Genomic DNA, 19,192 nt, shown 5'->3' with positions numbered 1-19,192 from the left:
ACGATCCAGGATTAATCCCTACGGTACGTCTGACGTTAAAATAAACACTCGATAATAGCTGTAATCGACCCGACCAATATTCGGTCTTAGAGACAGATAACTCTTGAAAGAGGGAAAGAATTCCTTACAGGCACCGTAGAGATATAATTTGCGGACAGGCAAGACGCGACTCACTTTGTGAAGGGTTTTTGAGAGATCAAAAATATTTGTATCTACTTGCTTTCTATTTACAAGAAACGACAGACAGTGATTTAAAAAATTACGGGAATCGGACTCTATACGCAGGCATGCCACCTAAAGAGAATCATGACGTGAGGACGATAAATTTAGGCCAAATTAAAAGAGCATCCTGCTATGCACAACAATATCAAAAACCGCAGAAAGGCGAGCTATTCCTTTCACATACTAAATACGACAACTGCCCACGAAATTGCCATGTACGTATATCATGAAATTGAGCTTACGGTTTATTTTCGTTGACTCGATCGTAGTTCAGTTGCCTCATTGAATCAATGCAAAAGCCTGACCGAGAGTGGGTTCCAGCACCATTTATTTTGAAGAATCAGACCGCTGCTGTTTTATCTACGACTGGCACAATCTTACAATAATTTTGTTGAAGGGTTTGTTCAAGTTCTTAGACAGATGAATTTATAAAAGTTCTGCCCCCACTGGGAAACATTCTTTCAGTTGTCTCCAAAACAAATACCCTGCCCCTCATGATATGGGACATCGAAGTCCCTCTCCGCAATGAGGAAGTTCAACCCCACATTTCCTGGTTCAGTATCACGGGGGTGTGCGGCACGCATCATGTCTCGGAAGGTTGAGGATATCGATAAAATACATTAGTAATTGATTTTGATTGCTCTTTTTTAATCAGCGAAGGGTATGAACTCATCGGTGAACCAAAACACGAGCGGGTGGCTAATCCCGCGAGTGAACCGAAGGAAAGAAAACTGCGCAGAGACGCACTTGGACGAACAACGGCCCTCCGACCAGTTTAAACCACGTGTTCGGTGCGGGACGGGTGTTCTCACTGATCTGGTGGTTCGGCTGGCTCCACGCCATGTCCATGCTTTTCGGCTTCGCTAAGTTCGCTCAGTCCACTGATCTCTATAGTAGTAGGCTGGATCGCGGACCGCGGCCTCGACAGCTGGGGTTGCCACCGGCGGTCCATTGATTGACACCGCTAAATGCATGGAACTCTATGGGAAAAACGAGAAAAAGTACCGGTTCCCCCGTTTTTAAGCTGTTGTCGGCACTGAAACGTTTTGACCACTTTTAGGGAAGCCTGTCAAATAGCAGGTGTACAAACATTAAAGCTGACAGCCCTAACAGCTCTAATAAATAAATGTTTTGTGGTCGAGAGTGACTCCGCTGGGCGAGAAATGCGGTGCAGCTCAATGAGGTGAGAGTTACCTGGAGCTACCGCGGAGTCGGTAGCGGTTTCGACAAGTTGGGTTTAGCAGACGACAAGCTCGAAGGCTTTGCTACGCGGAATTCGCTCACTCCCGGAAAGCCGCTGTCAATATGGAACTTTATCGACATTCATCAACTTCTGGGCTTCCCCGAGGACAGTCTTATTAACGGCAAGTTCTTTCGTTTATTTGACTACGAGAGCACGTTTGCTAGCTCAGCCGTAGGGGTTCCGACACGTTTGAGTTTCTTTAATTGGCATTCGAACGCTCTACAAATACCGATTTGACCTCCAAACACCCGATACAATGATAGCATCACCTCATAATATACTCGCCTTCAAGCACAGCATACAAGCTTCAATATTCCTACGTTCGTGTGTTTCTGCCATAGACTTGCGTGTGTTGCCTGGTGTCAAGCGATGGCCGCCGGTGGTGCCGCCGGCGGGCTCGCGATCCGCGATCCAGACTATTACAATAGATATGAGCGGCTCAGTCGGCTCCACCAACACTATGCAAAAGCTACCGGCTGAGAGCGAAATATTAGAACCTACCGTGAACCGTACGTTTCCGGCGGGACTTCCGGACCGAACTTTTTTTCTTTTATGACCAGGCATCAACTGAATCAGGTAATGCCATCTCCCTGATGTGGACGTGTATTCTGCCTCGTCTGGACTAATCGAAGACTCCACTTTCTGCTTAATCTTAATTTAACGCACCCTTACCTGATAAGCGCCTCTTCGTGGTAGTGAATGCTGAGAGACTATACTGACGTCTTATTGCTGCCTTAAAAAAAATCACAAAATCTCAACAACACTTGAAACTCACGCCTCTATAGGCAACCTGCAATGCTATTTGGTCTGTCGCTATCGAGCGACTGAAGCAAGAAACATTGGGCACGCATTGAATTGGCGGCTGCATTGTTCAAACGTGACCTATTAATCTGGTGGCTACGCTTCGCCTAGTGTCTGAAGCAAGAAATACTGGGTAGGCCAGGAAGCCGTGATCGCATAACATAACAGTACGGCGGAAGCTACGACCCTGGCGGGCCAATGCGAACGTGACTATGTATTATCGGAGTGCGCTTTTACGGCGAAGAAGTATCAGACGTTTCGCTTCGTCATGCTCCAATATGTGTGCGTTGCGTCCGTATACGTAATGCCTTTCGAAGACTTTGGCACGCAATGTTCTGCGTATCGTTCATTCTTTGCCAAGTTACAAAGAGACAGGGTATAACCGTGGGCTCTCACTCTGCTCGCGCCGCCTGGCTATTGCCGGCTGGATATACTCGGCTGAGAGCCTGATCAACACAACCAATCATGTTGGCGCTTTTTCCGTCGTGGCTTGTCCTTCAGAGTTCTTAGCGGTCAATTCTGCATCTCACTGACTTCGAAGCGATGACAAGATGCTCTGGGCTCATCAAGCCCAGGTTTTTTTTTTTTTTTTTTTTTTTAAGATGACAGCGCCTTGAGGGGCACAAAATCTTGAGATAGTGTGTATCCATGAGTCGTAAATTTATCGCTAAATTTTGCCGGAGGACATGGTTTGCTGTATAATTTTTCTTCAATTATATTTACTCATTAATAGTAGCGAGAAGTGTTTCCCCATTAGCCTGAATGAATGTTTAGTGACCCAAAGAATCAGACGAGGAGCGCGAGAGGCGAGCATCAAGAGCGTGTCGTAGCTTACGCATCGGCGAGCGGTTCGTATAATACCATACCGTTATTATAATAAACAATAGAGGCTTAGGTGGCGCTAGTGTGCTGTTGCACATTGAAGCAGAAAGCAACCAGTCTAAACGTCTTCCGGTAATGCATTCCTATGGGAAAATGCATATGCGTTATCTTTTCGCGCTCGATCTTAAGAGAACATATCGCTTAGTGTTGTGACAGAATAAAAAGTATGGAACGTTTCACGATCGGATGTGAAAAAATATATGTTAGTTGGAACATTTTTCTTTGGGATTCATGGCGTTGAACACTGAGCTAAAATACACATACGTGTTGACGTTGCAGGGTGCTATTATAGGGAGCGTATTTACGCGTACAGTCAATCCGATGAAGCAAACAGAGTGAATCAGCTTGAAAAGACGCCAAAAGGATGCTAATATATGCCACATCAAACAATCAAAATAGACGTCAAGACGAAGCATAGAGTTATTAAACGAAGAACACGTGCTGAATTTGTAACAAACTGTGCGTTAGTAACAAACTGCGTTTCCGTCACCTCAATGTTATTACAGTTTGAGTAAACCTTACGCAGTTTTTAATTGCTCGTTTTGCTTGAATTGATAGCTTGTATTGACATATAATGCTGTAGAGCATAGACCTGGGCGTCAATGTTTGCTAACTTAAACATCGCTCAGTAATAAAAAAAACAACCATTAACTAAATACACTTTTATAATGTGAATAGAGCTACATAGTTCCCTTTTCGAGTAAAGAAACTACGCTGATTTTTATCATTCCTTGGCAAAGAGAAAAATGTCACGTACGTTTTTCCATACGTATAGACAAAAAGGCTGAAAAGTAGATTGTTTGCTATCTGCTTCAAACCGGAAGTTCTATAGAGACTAGCGCCAGCTGAGCCCCTAGCGTTTGTTGTAACAACTATATGAATAACACCAAAACTATTCAATTTTCCCACCGAATACAGCGGGAAGTTTCTTTCCTCTAAATATGAAGGAAATACTGAACTGGTGTTTAAGTGGTATATAATTCTACTTTGGAACGAATTGGCTCCGAAATGACTCCTGGGGCAAACCCATCGCGCCGAGCTGAAGAGACGTCTATCGAGGTACAAAAAATTTCGAATATTACCATATTACATTTTTTTTGCTATTGCCTTTGATAAGGCGAATTTTTAAATTCTTGTTTATACTTATTTGTGATTATATTGTCTGAAAAAACTCACCGCGATAAGAGAAAAATATGCAGACTAAAATAATGTGGAATAATACATATTAGCTGATTTTGATTAGACTTTTTTTTTTTTTTATGCACTCGAGATATATTTTGATCAAAGAATTTGGTGGGAAAAGAGTCGTTTGGAGATATTTATGTTTTGAATTAAGTTGGGAATACTATTCTTATGGTAAACTGTACTTTAATGACGCAAATATATTATTTACTATGAATAGAACACTGCAAATGTTTATCGACGTTGCTCGAACTACTTTGAGATTCGAATGGACACTGCTGCCAACGGCACCCCTGGCTTTTCATGGATCAGGGCATAGCCTCCTCTATACTCACAAAGCCTGGGAATTCGACGACGGGGCCATAGAGTTCCCGGTCGCAGATTTGGAGCTCGAGGATCTGCTATCGCAGAACATCAAAGAGCCATTTCTCGGGGAACCTGGACGTCAGCGTACAGCTTCTGCATCGGCGAGGACACGAAACACACTTGTTCGCTCAGGAAGAGTGTGTTTCAGGGTCTCGCCGCAACGGGGCGCCAGTCACGTGGCTCTCCTATCATCCATTGTCTGCCGCTCCACCTTTTCCAGTTCGGCAGCCGCTTCTAGTGGCGATCTGCAAGGCTTTGTCAGTTTAGAGGAGGATATGATCAGGGGTACACGCACGAACGGATACTCGGTTTATTTAATAGACTCGCGCTGACGCGCAATCGCGCAATCTACGACGCATGAAATGCATATAGTGCTATGAGAACGCATCGCAGGTTGTTACACACGCCTGAGAAAAGTAGAAATGTTTGCCGCCGATAGTATTAAACGATTATGTTTTATTAGTTTTACTCAACAGTTAACATCACATTCAATTAAATTTATATTTACATTAAATAGCTAGTTTTTAACATAAGCCCGAATATCTTAATTTCAGGTGAACTTAAGATACCTGAGCATTGACCATCCGAAAGTGCAGTTTAAATTTAGGGGACTAGAGATACTTACGGTAAGTATTTCTGCTTACGTTAGCACGGAGAAACGTGACCGAATCATTAAATTCTGCTTGAACTTGTAAAAAAAATTAGTCCTTGCAAATTTATACAGGGAGTTTTTTTCAGGCTTTACAAATTTGTATTAAAGATTTCCTAAAACTTAAACTTACGTGGTTTATGCAGGTGAGTTAGACGGCCAGGGAAACATCATATAGGGGGATAATGGTTACGATAATTCAATTAATTACCTAAAATTTGCCAATAAGCGTTTTAACTATTGAAGAGAATAATATGGTTCCAATCAGAAACTTGCTGAGCGTCAACAAAAACCACTTCATATGTAATATTTAGAAAATCTTGGGGCGCGTGGGAAACGCGGTATTTCGCTGAAGTTAGTAGTGAGTAGTCACGCTCGTGCAACAGGCAGAAGGTTGTTAGTGAAGCGAAAAAAGAGAGAGTGCTGGTTTTAAGTACCTCGTCATCCCTGTTTTCGCATTGCAAGAGTTATGCCCGTTGCGCTTGTGAAAACTTTGGCGTAATGCCGCACTTTCCAGGTCCCCCAAATATTCTAAGAATGTACTTACATAGTCGTTTTCGCTGACGCTCATCAACGGTTTGATTGCAACCGTAGGTTTATTTTCACTACTCAAAAAAAAAAGTCATGAAAAAATTTTAGTTAATTACCCTACTTATCGTGACGCTTATTCGCATATTATGCCCCTTTGGCTATGTAAGCCACCTGAACACACGGCATTTGTGTAGCTTTCTGGACTTTTTAAAAACAATTATGTAATTAAACAACACCCAGTATATCCGTCTCAAAACGACTACATTGTTTCACCAATATATTTTAGAGCGTGCTGTTTCTAAGCTCCCATTTTAACTCGGTTAACGCCAGAAATTCAGATTAAAAGTTTTTTTTTTTTTATAAAAAAGGTAAGCACTCAAAAGGGCAATTTCACATATATTTTGAGGTTTAGCTACTAAACGTTAACTTTTCTAGAGTGGAACTAACCTCCCTTGTGCTACTGCGATGAAGCAATACAAATTGACGTAAGAATGATTTCTACAACTTCGCCTCCCTCTAATAGTTATCTAGGCATAACGAAATTTAGCGTTTCTATCACCCGGAAATGGTAAAGTACTTCTCACAAATATTTAATACTTGCCATTCCTAACACTATACGTTACGCTGCTATAATTATTTTAATTTATTTATTAGCCTTAAATGTATCTATTGATACACAACATAGGGAGGAAAGCTAGTAAGGGGAAATACTGGTAATGCATTCATACATGTATAAACAATATAAGAAATGTGAGAAGCGAACTCTTTAAAATTACATACGCCGACGATCACACAAAAATGGTACACTAGAAAAAAAAAAAACTAGATACAGTTTACGTAACACAGTTCAGGCATAAATTAATGTAAGTAGAAAAATATATGGTTTGAATAAAATGGCGTTTTGGAGAAAGAAATGATTAAATCATTAGTTTACAAGCCCGTTTAATAGACTCCAAATTTGATATAGGGACAACATATTTGAAGTATTTATGTATTTTATTTATTGTAATATTTTATGAATAATGCGAGTGGAGAATGTAGGAACTAGCACGAATATGTGATCTAACCTTCCCGACCTACCAAGACCGAGTGGTGAAGTTTGGAAGATTTGTTTTTATATAATAATTAAAGCACTCGTAATACTTTTTTCCACAACGTGGCGCAGCGGGAAAAAGAAAGATTCTTGAAAATCAAGACTAACGTGCACAACGGAATAGATGGAGTACAGTCAGTGTACAACCTGAAGGATTTCGTCAATAAAAACAAGAAGGACTACGGTGTCTATGACATAGTCTACATGGTCACTGGGTAATCACTTTATAAACTTGGTATCTTTCGGACTGATTAGTTGTCGCTTGATGAGTTGGAGCATTACGCACTGTGTTAATCAAGTGCTCATTCATAAATTTTATTTTATAAAAAGCAGCATATGCTTAAAAACAAATGAAGCTAAGCTTTTAAAAGTGCTTTGCAAGGTAACCAGGATAATTTATCGCAGTTGCAGTGCAATAATGACTAAATGGTCGACATGTTTTTTTTTTTTAATTTAACGGCGGTATTTGCTGTTGTGAACTCATTCCAAAATATTCCTTAGCTGTCGACGCTATCTGCGACAAATAGGAGAAATAGGACGTGTCGGATTGAAAATATATTTCATAAATATATTTGTAAAAAAATTCACACCCTCTTTAAATTCAGGGAAAATAACTTGAAATTGCATGTCTGATGAGCCCATTTTTTATTAGCTCTAATAGTGAAATATTTATGAAGGTCAAGGCACATTTAATTTTCATAAACAATAAAGACGTTCAGTTATTATTAAACTGGGCGCCAATCAAGAACAAAAATGCCAGAGAGCCTGACTCCAAACGAACCATCGAAGGGATTAAGCAAAATAACCGGACGAGATACTGAGGCAGAATACCGGAACTTCGCATGTCACCGAAGGCTGCGAAACACTCGAGACAGGTGTGAGCGGTACAAGGAATACTGCTGGGTACATGGCCGAGAAAGAACGCTTCGCCGTATTTCTAGAAGATTCATTTTTACCCTTATCCTGTGTGTAATAGATAAGAGGTCCATATGAACTAGCCAAGTCAGTCTTCCGAGTCGTCGGTGGTCGAACATTCTAGACCGAGTGTTCTAGTTACCGGGTAGAGTAGACAAAGTTCCCAGTATGACCTTGCCGATCCACTCTCGCACTCTCGCGCTAACCAGCTGCCACGCGACACCTCGCACGCCGCTCGCTGCTGCCACCATCGACTTTCGCTCCTGCTTTCTTGACGCTCGTTCTTTCTCTTGTTGCCGGCACAAGTTCGCCGATAAAGCCTCTAGTTTCAGTGTTACGTTTGTCCATCTTTTTCTCATTCGCGACAACAATGGCAAGATAACTGTCATAGCTGTAGTCTGTGCACCATCGGAATTGAGCCCTAATTTCTAATTTTAGAAATGTAAAGGGTTGGACCTGTGAGGATGTTTAAAATATGGTGTCCAAAGTATTTTTGTGGTCGTCTTACCTATTTGAGGTAAACTTAAAAATATGAAAGAATTACTCTGCAGAAGCAGTTTCTATTCTCGGAAAACACACAAATTGAGATTCATGCGAACCCTGGGAGGCTACTATCTTTTAAGCCTTCCAGAAGAGCTTTACATAAGAAAAATGTCGAGGAATATGTCTGATATAATCTCACCAAGAATGACCTGTTTTTCATTTATTACCACTCTTCCTAAAAGAACCCCGTGCTTCAGGTGTTTGTAATATGTACTATAGATATACGGAACGCATACGAGAACGAAACCGGCATGCATAAACAAATCCATGTTCGTGAATTAAAATTCAGGGTACTTGGTTACAGCGCAACTCAGAGAATAACCACAACAATATCAGTAGCAATTAAGAAATCTCAAGTGTGCTTGAACCACTAACATTTTATTGGCGTGTTTTTTTTATGGCACATGCAACATCAAGGAGGGACATGTATGTACAAGAAGACAATGGCAATATGGGTAAGTCGCTCGCGTCATATACGGTAATTACAACTAAAACATGCAATCTATAATGCATGAAGCCAGTACAAAAAGGAAACTATACAATGACGATTCAAGACTTGAATTGAGGTTCATTGCATTCATTCACCTTTTGGGTGCCCGATCAGGAAGTGTAATTCATCTCTACACTTCCAGGGTTCGCGTTTGTTGCAGCAGTGTGTGGAGAGAGAAAAGTGGGTTTAGGTGAAGACCAGGCCTACACTTATATAGGAGTGCGTGTCATGACTCATGAACTTGGACACGTGTGAGTATATTAAATATTTTATAAACCGTTTCTAGATAGAGATAATATTTGCTGTATGTTTAGACAGTGTACATGGCTGAAGGACAGCTTTGTAGACATACGCTAAATACACCTGAATGCCAAAATTATCCTGGTGCATATTATGTTGGAGTATTTCATCCAATGTAAAAATCAAACTCAGGCAAAGATGTGACTGTCGTCGAGCACCAAAGGATCACTAATTACAACTACTTCTCAATAAAAAAAAATATATATATATAAATATATATATATATATATATATATATATATATATATATATATATATATATATATATATATATATATATATATATATATAGATATAAACAGACATAATAATCGAATCAACCGCGTTCCCCACACTGCTAGCTTTGTGCCTGCTATATGTGTGGCAACTCTGGTGCCCCCTCTAGTTTCCCACGAGCTTAAGTAGTTCTAAATGGACTTACATAGTTGCTTTCGATTATGCTCAGAATGTTTCTAATTGAAACTATGTGATAATGTTTACTAATTTAAATGAATTAAGTACGTTTAGTTAATCATCCGCCTTATCGCAAAAGATTAGTCATCCACATAATGTCCACCTGGCCGTAAAACTCGCCCGCACAAACGTATATGTACCTCTTTTACAGAATGTTTTGTAAAAATCTCTTCGAATTAAAATGAAACACCCGGTATCTATCTCTCTCTCTCTCTCTCTATATATATATATGTACATATATATATATATATATGTATATATATGAGGCAGAGTAGTTTGAGAACAATGGACTGGGTAAATGTAGTAAGTCAAAGATACGTACCAACGAAGTTGCTAAGATAAAATAAAGGATATAGCTACTTGTGTTTCGGAGGAAATGCCAGAACTACATTTTAATAATGCTTGCTGGCTGTTACTCAGATGAGGATATTACATCCAGTCAAGTACACTTGTAACAAATAGTGCACGCCTTATAAATTTAACGCAATACTAATAATTTTACTCCTTCACGCTTCACAGAATGGGATGTCCTCACGACGGCGATCCCGGACCCCCCGAACTTGGAGGTCCCGGATCTAGAGACTGCCCTTTTGGCGACGGATACCTCATGAGCTACAACACGGACAATCTCAACCAATTCAGATTCTCCAAGTGCTGTAACTACTTGATGAGCCTCATGTCCTGGTATGATGGCTATACGGCCAAGTCACACCTGTTTCTATTCCCTTTGAGGAACCAGTTTATGTTACCCTACAATTAAAGTTGCGGACACTTCAGCCGTATTCAACTAGAAAACGACCGTTTTATTCGCGGACAACATTACGATTTTAGCGTAGTGTTGCCTACAATGTGTGCCTCGAACGTCCGTTGCATTCCAGCTGTCGTGGGCCGATTGAATCAAAAGTAAATGCCTAGGGTTGTTCCTGCTGGTTGTTTTTAATCTTGAACTTTTTTTTTTATTTCAGAGTTGTTGGTGCGCATGTAAAACTTTGATACGCGTCTACTGATGGTCACTGATAGTATAAACAATACCGGGTGTGGAGACTTCAACATCGGATTATCATTTCGCAGTCGATATAAGACGATCAAAGCACCCAAGAACGACTCACGAAACTAGAATCCGCCCCTGTGATTTTTGGAGGTCTCAATGATTTCAAAATGATTCTATTTTTTTTTTCAGAAGATCGTAGTGCTCACTTTGGAAATTGACCGGAAGAAAGGAGCTTAAAAGGCCCAAAGTCTTTTATTTTTTACTTTTAGCTCACCCGTTAAGATTATAAATTCAGATTTTTACATTCACTACTGCCGATTTGCATGCATGTGCGAGAAGGACGTAAGAGTGAAGGATGATGCCATGACACAGATCTCATGCGGTTGGCGTAGCGAAGGACCTCGAGCCTATTTCTGGTTACTGACGATGAACAAACCACGAACCAGGAAGCTTAAAAATAGTTATTCGTTCCCAGTGTTTTTTCAGCCCTCAGTCACGCCGTTTTATAAGCAATCCTTTTTTTTACTTTCTTTTCAAATTATTACAGAAATGCGTAGAAACATCAACAGGGAGCCCATAGATAGTGACAAAATAAACTGTAGGAATAGTTTTTTATACGTCCTGAATATAAAGAGCGCAAATGGCAAGGACAAGTGGTAGAGCGAGACGGGACAACTAATTGAAGTAGTCGTTTGCTCTTTCTACAGCAGAAGTTTAGTTATGCAACAGTATGACGACATTTTTATTCGCTGTAGATGAGAAATTTAGCGAGTGCACTACGACTGCCAGCCTGGGGTATCGTGCATCACGCAGTAGTGATACACGACCGCACGCCGGTACGATGCTCCTCCAGATCGAAACGGGCAGGGGTAAAAGAAAACAAAATATAGTCGTTTGTTAGCGAGAGTGTAGTCTGGCAGAACATGGCGACATTGTTACCCACTGTAGATGAGCAATTTAGCGAGGGCAGCGTGACTGCGAGCACAGGGCCTTTAACTAAGATAGGACAAGCTCTACTATCACTTACGTTTTAATACGCTAGTGGTGAAATACAAAGAGGAGGTGAGGGACGTGACAATGTAATAGAGATAAAGATGTAATACTCATTTAAAACCAACTGTGGTCCATGGAGTTGTCAGAAATCATATAAATTAAATAAAACGCGAAGGCTTCAAAAACTGTTGAGGTATATTATTAAAAGAAAAATTCTGAATGAAAAGAAGCTGAAGTAATTAATTTCTTTGTCAGACACACTGATCTCCAAGAGAAAGTTGTTGGATCATGCTTCTTCGCTTCGGGTAGATCCACCAAATAGGCTGTGCTTCGGTGACTCGAGCCATCTTGGTGTTCGAAATCATTATTGCCAGTTATCTAGAACTTTAACAGGAATCATGAAAAACAGGCTTTCATTTTCCGGAAATGTCGGAGCGGCCCGCAAAAAAAGCGAGACTGTCGCCTGAGTTTCTTGAGGCAGTATATCGAGCCCAGGAAGTCGCATTTTCGACTCGTAACGGTCGCCAGTTACGCCCGTCCTTCACGGAGCAGTAAAATGGCGGCGCGCAGGGGAAAATCTGGGAATGAAATTCAGATGCTCCAAGCGCGGCTAATTTGTCGGCTCTAGGTCCGAGATTTCGACATGGGAAGTTCCAAATCGGCCATCTTGTAGCTGTGTAAAATCTGCAGTGTGAAGGGTTGCCGAGGCTGGGCGGCTGCGCTCCGAAAAACACGTTTTCTGCTCGTTCGCCACCATTCGCCAAAAAGGCTTTTTTTTTTTCTCTCTCTCTCTCTTTTTTTTTAAATGCTTGCGTAAACGGTTGTGACTACCTTCGCGAACCCGGGGGAATTTCAAGGGAAAGTGCGGATCTGCAGATAAAAGGCACAATTTGTCGACGTACCTTCAGCGGCCAAAGTCCTGCGTCTCCAAACCTTCGCACGCTTGGATTCCGATTTAGAATCGGCGCGGTAATGATGTGTTAACCCTTCGGGGAATTTTTACGAGTGTAACGTGCTCTGGAACAGCCTTTTACTATACTGTGACGGCTGTATATATTTGTAACTTGCGGGCCTGGCAGGTCAGAAACATGATTTTTTCAATGGCGACGAAACAGGGGGAGGGTAGGGGGGGGGGGGGGGGGGACGGGGGGGAATGTCATACTTACCTATGGTAAGTGTTCATTTTGTCGTTATAAAAACCACATAACATCCCATAAGTTTTGATCAGCGGTGGACCGACGTAGCCTTCGTTTCTTCTTCTTGAGATGCGGAGAAAAAAGGGAATGAGACAATATTGGGTGTGATTTTCTTGACTGTTAGCAATCGCTGATCAGAGATAGGAACTCGCCAGAACAGCTGGGCAATCAAGAACTCCGTGACCAATTTGTATGCAGCAAAGACATATACGTACGCGCGACACCGTTTCAAAACATTCTTGGACATTTACCAAGAATCTACATGGCGTCGATTCTTGGTAAATGCCCAAGCGTGTGAAAACGCAGAAATGCGTCGTTTCGGCATGCCAAGGAATTGTCTTTGATCAAGCCCCCTAACCGCGAGACTTGCGTTCAACCAGCTGTGCCTTTTTCCTGCTGTGGTGCGCTTTCGTAAACATTTTGACGGGTTCTCAGGATCACCTACGACCGTTTACACAAAGTTCTCAGAATTTTTTTCGGCAAATGACGGTGAGTGAGCGGAGAACGTGCCCTTCAGCACGCATCCGCCTAGCTTTTGCAACGCCTCACCCGGCAGATTTTACTCAAACCCAAGATGGCCGATTCGGAACTTTCGGTGGCAGCACTAGCGCTACAGCGAGCAAGTGGGGATGCGCGATTCAGCAACTTGTCATTATTATTCAGTGGTAAGACAGCCCTAAAGTGAACAAGAAACATTAAGTAGTGAAAAAACGGCGGCATCGCGTGAAAGGCACATCGTTTGAACTTACCATATGACGATAGCTCTGTTTACAGGATCACTGCTTCGACTGGCTCGCTTACGGCAACCACGAGCCGCAAACCTGTGCCAAGCGCACTCGCTTTTTTTAACGGGCATAGCACATACAGCATTAACTCATCGATATTTCGACAGCAGCACCACGCGTGGTTTCCAGCTCCCACGACTACGGCGAGCTTTTAAATCTTGGCTACAGTGAACTTTTTTGGATCAGTTGGCTACAGTGAATTCTTTTTGGATCTCGTGTTGCATAGGCCAACGCGCAAGCACACGCGAGCACGAAATGTGGACAAACGCCTAGTTCCCACACGAGGTGTGAGCACTGCTCGTGCGCGGGAACCAGATCCGCGTGATGTGAAATTTCCGCTAATGCGCCATGCCAATAGCTTCGCCACCGCAGCAGTGTAACGTCAGGACCGTGTGTTGGTGTATGTTCAACAACAACCATGCCTGTTGGATGTATGGGCCTAGGTCCGATAAATTAATTTTACAATCTAATTCGATTCCTTCGAAGCTGATGAAAAGAGAAAAAATGCGAAAAGAATATCTTGGCACATCCCTCTAGCAGTCCTGCGACCACACAGCAGGGACAAGCTTTGAAGCACAAGCGGAATTACTAAAGGAGTCTGGATATCCAATTTTTATTTAGTATGGGATCGTAGAAATCTTGACGATAATCAGCGGAAGTCGAGAAAGAAACGTTGAAAACATTCGCCTGCCAGCTGTTATTCCTTATACCTTCAAAATATCTCGCAACTTGAATTGAGTTGCCACCAAGCTTGAGATCCAAGTGGTACTATCTGCACAGGACAGGCGTAAGGAGCTTTGCCCTAAAATTAACTCCCAGAAAGAGACAGCTGACCGACGCGCGGTACAATCTGTAAACAAGTATGTCAATTGAAAGGTACGTGTTATATATGAAATTTCATTTGCTCGCAAGAGAGTCTATGTGGGTCAAGCTGGCGTGTGTGTTAACATCTGTCTGCGAGGGCTTGCCTTTTAACTGAAGTCGACACGGGCGCGACACCTAGCCATACATGTCAGACACTGCACATGCATCCCGGTATTTAGCCAAAGTCCTCAAGCGAGACCATAACCGGAGCATCAGAAATATTTATGAGGCTCCAACCACAAAAGCTTAAGTGTGCGCATGCACCGTCTTGCTATCTGATAACGTAATTAACTACCTCAACTTTATTTCACGGAGCATTTTCTTGAAGAGTGCTTTAAGATTTTTTTAAGCCTTCATATTCTATTTTTTATATAATTTCAGGAAACATCCTTTTTTGCACTTTGCTTTAAATTAATATGACCTCTTTCTGTATATTTAGTTATCGCATCACTCACCTCCTTGTTTTTCACTATTAATGTATTACAACGTAAAGTGATATAGTACCGCTTGTCCTACCACTTGTTCTTGTCTTTTGCGCTTCTAATGTGTGTGCCTTCGATAGTCCCCAAATTTAGAAAAAAGGTACGGTTGTTCATAATTTATACGACAAACGTATGACATTTGTAACGGACATCATACACCAGTGCTCAATGACGTCCTCAATTTTGTAGGATTAATTGTCAAAATCAGGTGTTCATCTGAAGTGACGGTGAACCTCATTAAAGTAATCACACGAAATATAAAATGTCTTGATTCAAAATAGCTATTATAAACGTTTCTGCTTACAAAATATAATTGACCATAAAGTAATCACTAATAACATCTGCAATTTCGACGCAGTGAACTTCGCAAGTTTATCTTTTGTCTTAAATGTTCTTCCTTGTTCCGCATTTCACGGTTCGCTGTCTGATTAATTCTCAATAAAACACATGCGTCTTTATCAGGTCGCCTCTAGGAAAATGCCTCCACGAGAAAAACGCCAAATCTACACTAGACAAACTGACTGCTAGGTTGCCCGGAGAGGTTGTGTCGAGAACAAATCAATGCAAGATGGGATTTCCAGACTTGTACGACACCTACTTCATGGAGGTATATATATATATATACATATATCTTAAATGGAAGAGCACGAAGTTTGCCACCCTTCTATTAAACTTGTTCTTTTTGTTTATTTTTCAGAATATGGGAGTTAAAAATTGCGAAATGCAGTGTTTTATGCCGAGACGAGTATACGGCTACGACACGCACTTAGGACTTTACGTAACAGATGGCACACCATGCAATGACAAGGGATATGTAAGTGCTCCCGTGCCCCTTTTAGAGCATCAAGGCTGGTTCAGACATTGGCGTATGAGTGGGATTGACTGAATTAGAACTACTTGTAACCGCTTTCGAAAAAAAAAAAAAGACGCACTTGGACACTGGCGAATATACGCGACTGAAAAGAAGAAGGGCTGTTCAATAGATGGCGCTAGTTTCTTCTTTCGTAGCAGCGGTTGCAACCGGTTCAACGCCGTCAGTTACACTCGAACGCGAATGTTCGAACCATTCTTTGTTGTATTATGATCGTAGTACGCGATCGGGCTTTCTAAACTTGGAACCTCTAAGTCGAAGTACAATAGTAACCTAACACATTAGACCTGAAGAAAGCCAATAGCACTGACGCTTAGAACCTTCTGCAAGCCAAGAATGTAGTTTTGAGCTTTTGATAGGACGTACGTAAAAAGGACAATTCATGAATAGGGAAATGGCGGTGCGGTGCGCACTCTTAATAAAGCTTATAAGGATCATCTGTTAATTTGTTTTTTAGTTTCTCAAAAACGCATTTTTTACAAGCTTTCTTATATTACTTCCAGATTATCAAAATCTTTTACAAAAGCGTTAAAGACCATTAACAAACAAAAAATTGTTTTACTTAATTGTTTAACGCTTTGATAAAATATTTTAATTACGTAGAACTTAATAAAAGCCTAGTTAAAATATAAAACTAGTGTCGTAAGACGCATTATTTCATTAGGGGCTAACAAACTGATTGGACTGTTTTAGCGTTTATTCTTTTTGACAGGTCCTTGAAAAACTTTTCACCTTGTATTTTTTGTATTATGAAAATCAATATACTAAGTATTCATTCAGAACTTTCTGTTCAACTAAAACTCCTGGCTTGTACACAAAAATGAATAAGAATTTATCTGGTTTAATTGTCGCTAACACTGGTACAACATCTATTAATGCACAGAAATGGGCAAGATATCTGGAATAATGTATTTAAACACAAATACATCGACAAAATTTATTGAGTTATAAGTTCAGTTAAACGTTTTAGAGAAAGTATTCAAATACAACAGACAAACACAACGACGGTATTATATAATTTTTTACTACTTTTAAAAATTAACGGTGATGACTTGGGCGTGTTGGTGCATACTTGAAAAAGCCGCCTAAATTTAGGGAACTTATGGGGGCGATGTAACCTCAGGGGTACGTTGCGGCACCCCGGAGGTTACATTGACAAACTCCGAGTAAAAAGCACCTGCTGTGGTGAACTTTTTTTTTTTTAAGGAGAGAAAGTTTCGGATCCAGGAAAGAGTTAAATCGTCAATGCGAAGTGAGGAGAGCTTAGATATTGGATGTCAATGCGGCACGTGGTCGAACGCTTTGGAGAATTCTAAGAAAATGGCTTCGGTCTGGGTGTTTAGTTCCCTATTACTATGCATATCGTGCGTGAATTCAAGGAGTTGGTTGTTGCATGAGAATTCCTATGGCTAGCAAATATACATGGCTTGTAAATAAGAAAGTATTTGGCTAGTAACTAAAACAATACAGACTGATATGATACAGAATTCCTGATGAGATATCATAAAACTGGAGGGGTATGGTGCCTTTATTATTTTTCATGGGTGCTGGTAAAGTGTCCTTGGCTTTTTGCTCGTGTACTGATTTAAAAATTTTATATAAGTATTTAGGAGAAACAAATAGAGGTAGAGATAGAAAAAGAATGTAAAAGAAAATAAATGACGGTTGAAGAGAGCTTGGCAAGTATTTGTTCAGAACTTTATAACTGAGCGTGGAAATAAAACTTAACAGTGTGTCGTCCTTTGTTTTTCTTCTAGGTCTGCATCAACGGCGACTGCCGGAAGAAAGAAAAGAAATATTACAACTAAGTTGAAAAAGTATAATCAAAATATATTTGGACGACGAATTTTGATTCTTTACCTGGTGTGATTCACCCATGAAAATAGCATGTTTCAGATATTATAAGAATTTAGAAAATAAAAAAAAATAATTGAAGCGGTACAATTTTTTTTTTTCTGTAATTATTGAAAAATAACTGCTGGTTTTACAACCTATATATATTCAGAAAAAATGGCAATTATATTGTTATAATAAATTAGTTGCGGTTTCTCAACGAACGAAAGGAGAGAAGAATGTCTTTATATCATATAAGGGATCACAGGCTTTGGAGTTGTACCCCTGAGGAGGAAAAAGAATAGGGTTCTGAAGGGTCAGAGGGTTAGGGAAATCCATGTAGATGGGCGAAACCTAGATGAGGTGATGGATTTGCGTCTCCCTGATGTAGTGCATCAGGGACTCGAGTATGGCCTTTCTGTGCTCCTCCAGCGTAGTGACCTTTTATTGGCCTTAATGGCATCTAGGGCTTCTCATCTATGTCACTCCAGGCCTTTGCGGGCCGAGAGGAATTTTCGAAGTGTTGCAGGATACCTATGTTCGACTTTCGAGAAACTAGAAACAGAAGTGACGTAGGGGTAGGAGAAGCAACGGCGCGCTCATTTGAACCGCCCTCCTTGACGCCGTGACGACATGGCAAGATTGGCGTCTGTCACGTTTTCGAGAGACGTCAAGAGCCAACCCCCGGAGAGCGGAAGAAGCTACGCTGTCTCCTGCCGTTTCTACGCTTTCCCGGCCGTACCTACGTGAAACCTAGTCCTTACGCGAGCGCCTGTTTCTCCGGCAACGGGAGGAGCTTTTCCTCTTTTCAGCGGAGCAACGGCAGCCAATCTTGTGTGAGCTCGACAGTCGCGTCCCATCTATTTCAAAATAAACTTATAACCAAAAAGTTCTTCGTACTGCGTGATAATTATCGTAGGTCAACATAAAGTGCTATAAATCACAATTTTAAGTGTCGGGCTAACCTTATTGCGAAGAACGCTCCCAAGCTGCGAGTCTCCGCATCAGCTTTTTCGGAACAAGGCGGACAACTGTGACAAAGAGGCCAAAAACATGTCTGCGGAGTCGTGGACGTAACGTATCGTTGTTGTGACACTACCGTACCTTTCTAATGGTGAATTCCACTCGTAGATCCGGCGCGCTTTTCATAATTCGCGAGGGAGGCAAAATTCCGCTCCGTGAGACACGCTGCGAATCGACGAGCGGAAGGTGAACTCGACTTTTTGGAGCGACCTCTCCCCCGCTCCCCCCTCGGCCGTTCGAAATGGCCGCTGCTCGAACTTGACGAGCCCCACAACGCTTAGCCGACTGATCTTTCCGACGATCAGTGACAACTGTCACTGCTTAGCTGCAGAAATAACACACGGCACAGGGCGGGCCAAAAAATATCCACACCACGGAGCGTCACAAATAACGAGGAAGACGTCCGCATTCGGCACCGTCACATACCTCTCGGCCGCCTCCAAGCGGCGGGGCAAGCACAGCGATAGCCATCGGTGGAGTTCAG

The 19,192-nt window shown here is 41.5% G+C and overlaps 1 protein-coding gene across 1 annotated transcript in view; it reads left to right on the top strand.

Moving 5' to 3' along the window:
- The window catches only part of LOC8034854 (venom metalloproteinase antarease-like TtrivMP_A), a 31,382-nt gene extending 13,589 nt beyond the window's left edge, over positions 1–17,793 (top strand). The window contains exons 7-14 of the mRNA XM_029979589.4: positions 5,251–5,322; positions 7,042–7,184; positions 8,845–8,882; positions 9,060–9,168; positions 10,190–10,354; positions 15,444–15,588; positions 15,679–15,795; positions 17,610–17,793. Of these exons, the coding sequence (XP_029835449.3) occupies positions 5,251–5,322; positions 7,042–7,184; positions 8,845–8,882; positions 9,060–9,168; positions 10,190–10,354; positions 15,444–15,588; positions 15,679–15,795; positions 17,610–17,660 (840 nt within the window). The 3' untranslated portion in view covers positions 17,661–17,793. The remainder of the gene's footprint in view (positions 1–5,250; positions 5,323–7,041; positions 7,185–8,844; positions 8,883–9,059; positions 9,169–10,189; positions 10,355–15,443; positions 15,589–15,678; positions 15,796–17,609) is intronic.
- Positions 17,794–19,192: the final 1,399 nt, after the last annotated feature.

The sequence above is a fragment of the Ixodes scapularis genome, unplaced genomic scaffold (assembly GCF_016920785.2).
Source record: "Ixodes scapularis isolate PalLabHiFi unplaced genomic scaffold, ASM1692078v2 PGA_scaffold4__175_contigs__length_147842914, whole genome shotgun sequence".
Lineage (NCBI taxonomy): Eukaryota > Metazoa > Arthropoda > Arachnida > Ixodida > Ixodidae > Ixodes > Ixodes scapularis.
Note: the sequence above shows the minus strand (reverse complement) of the source record. Positions and strands in the feature narration are given on the sequence as shown.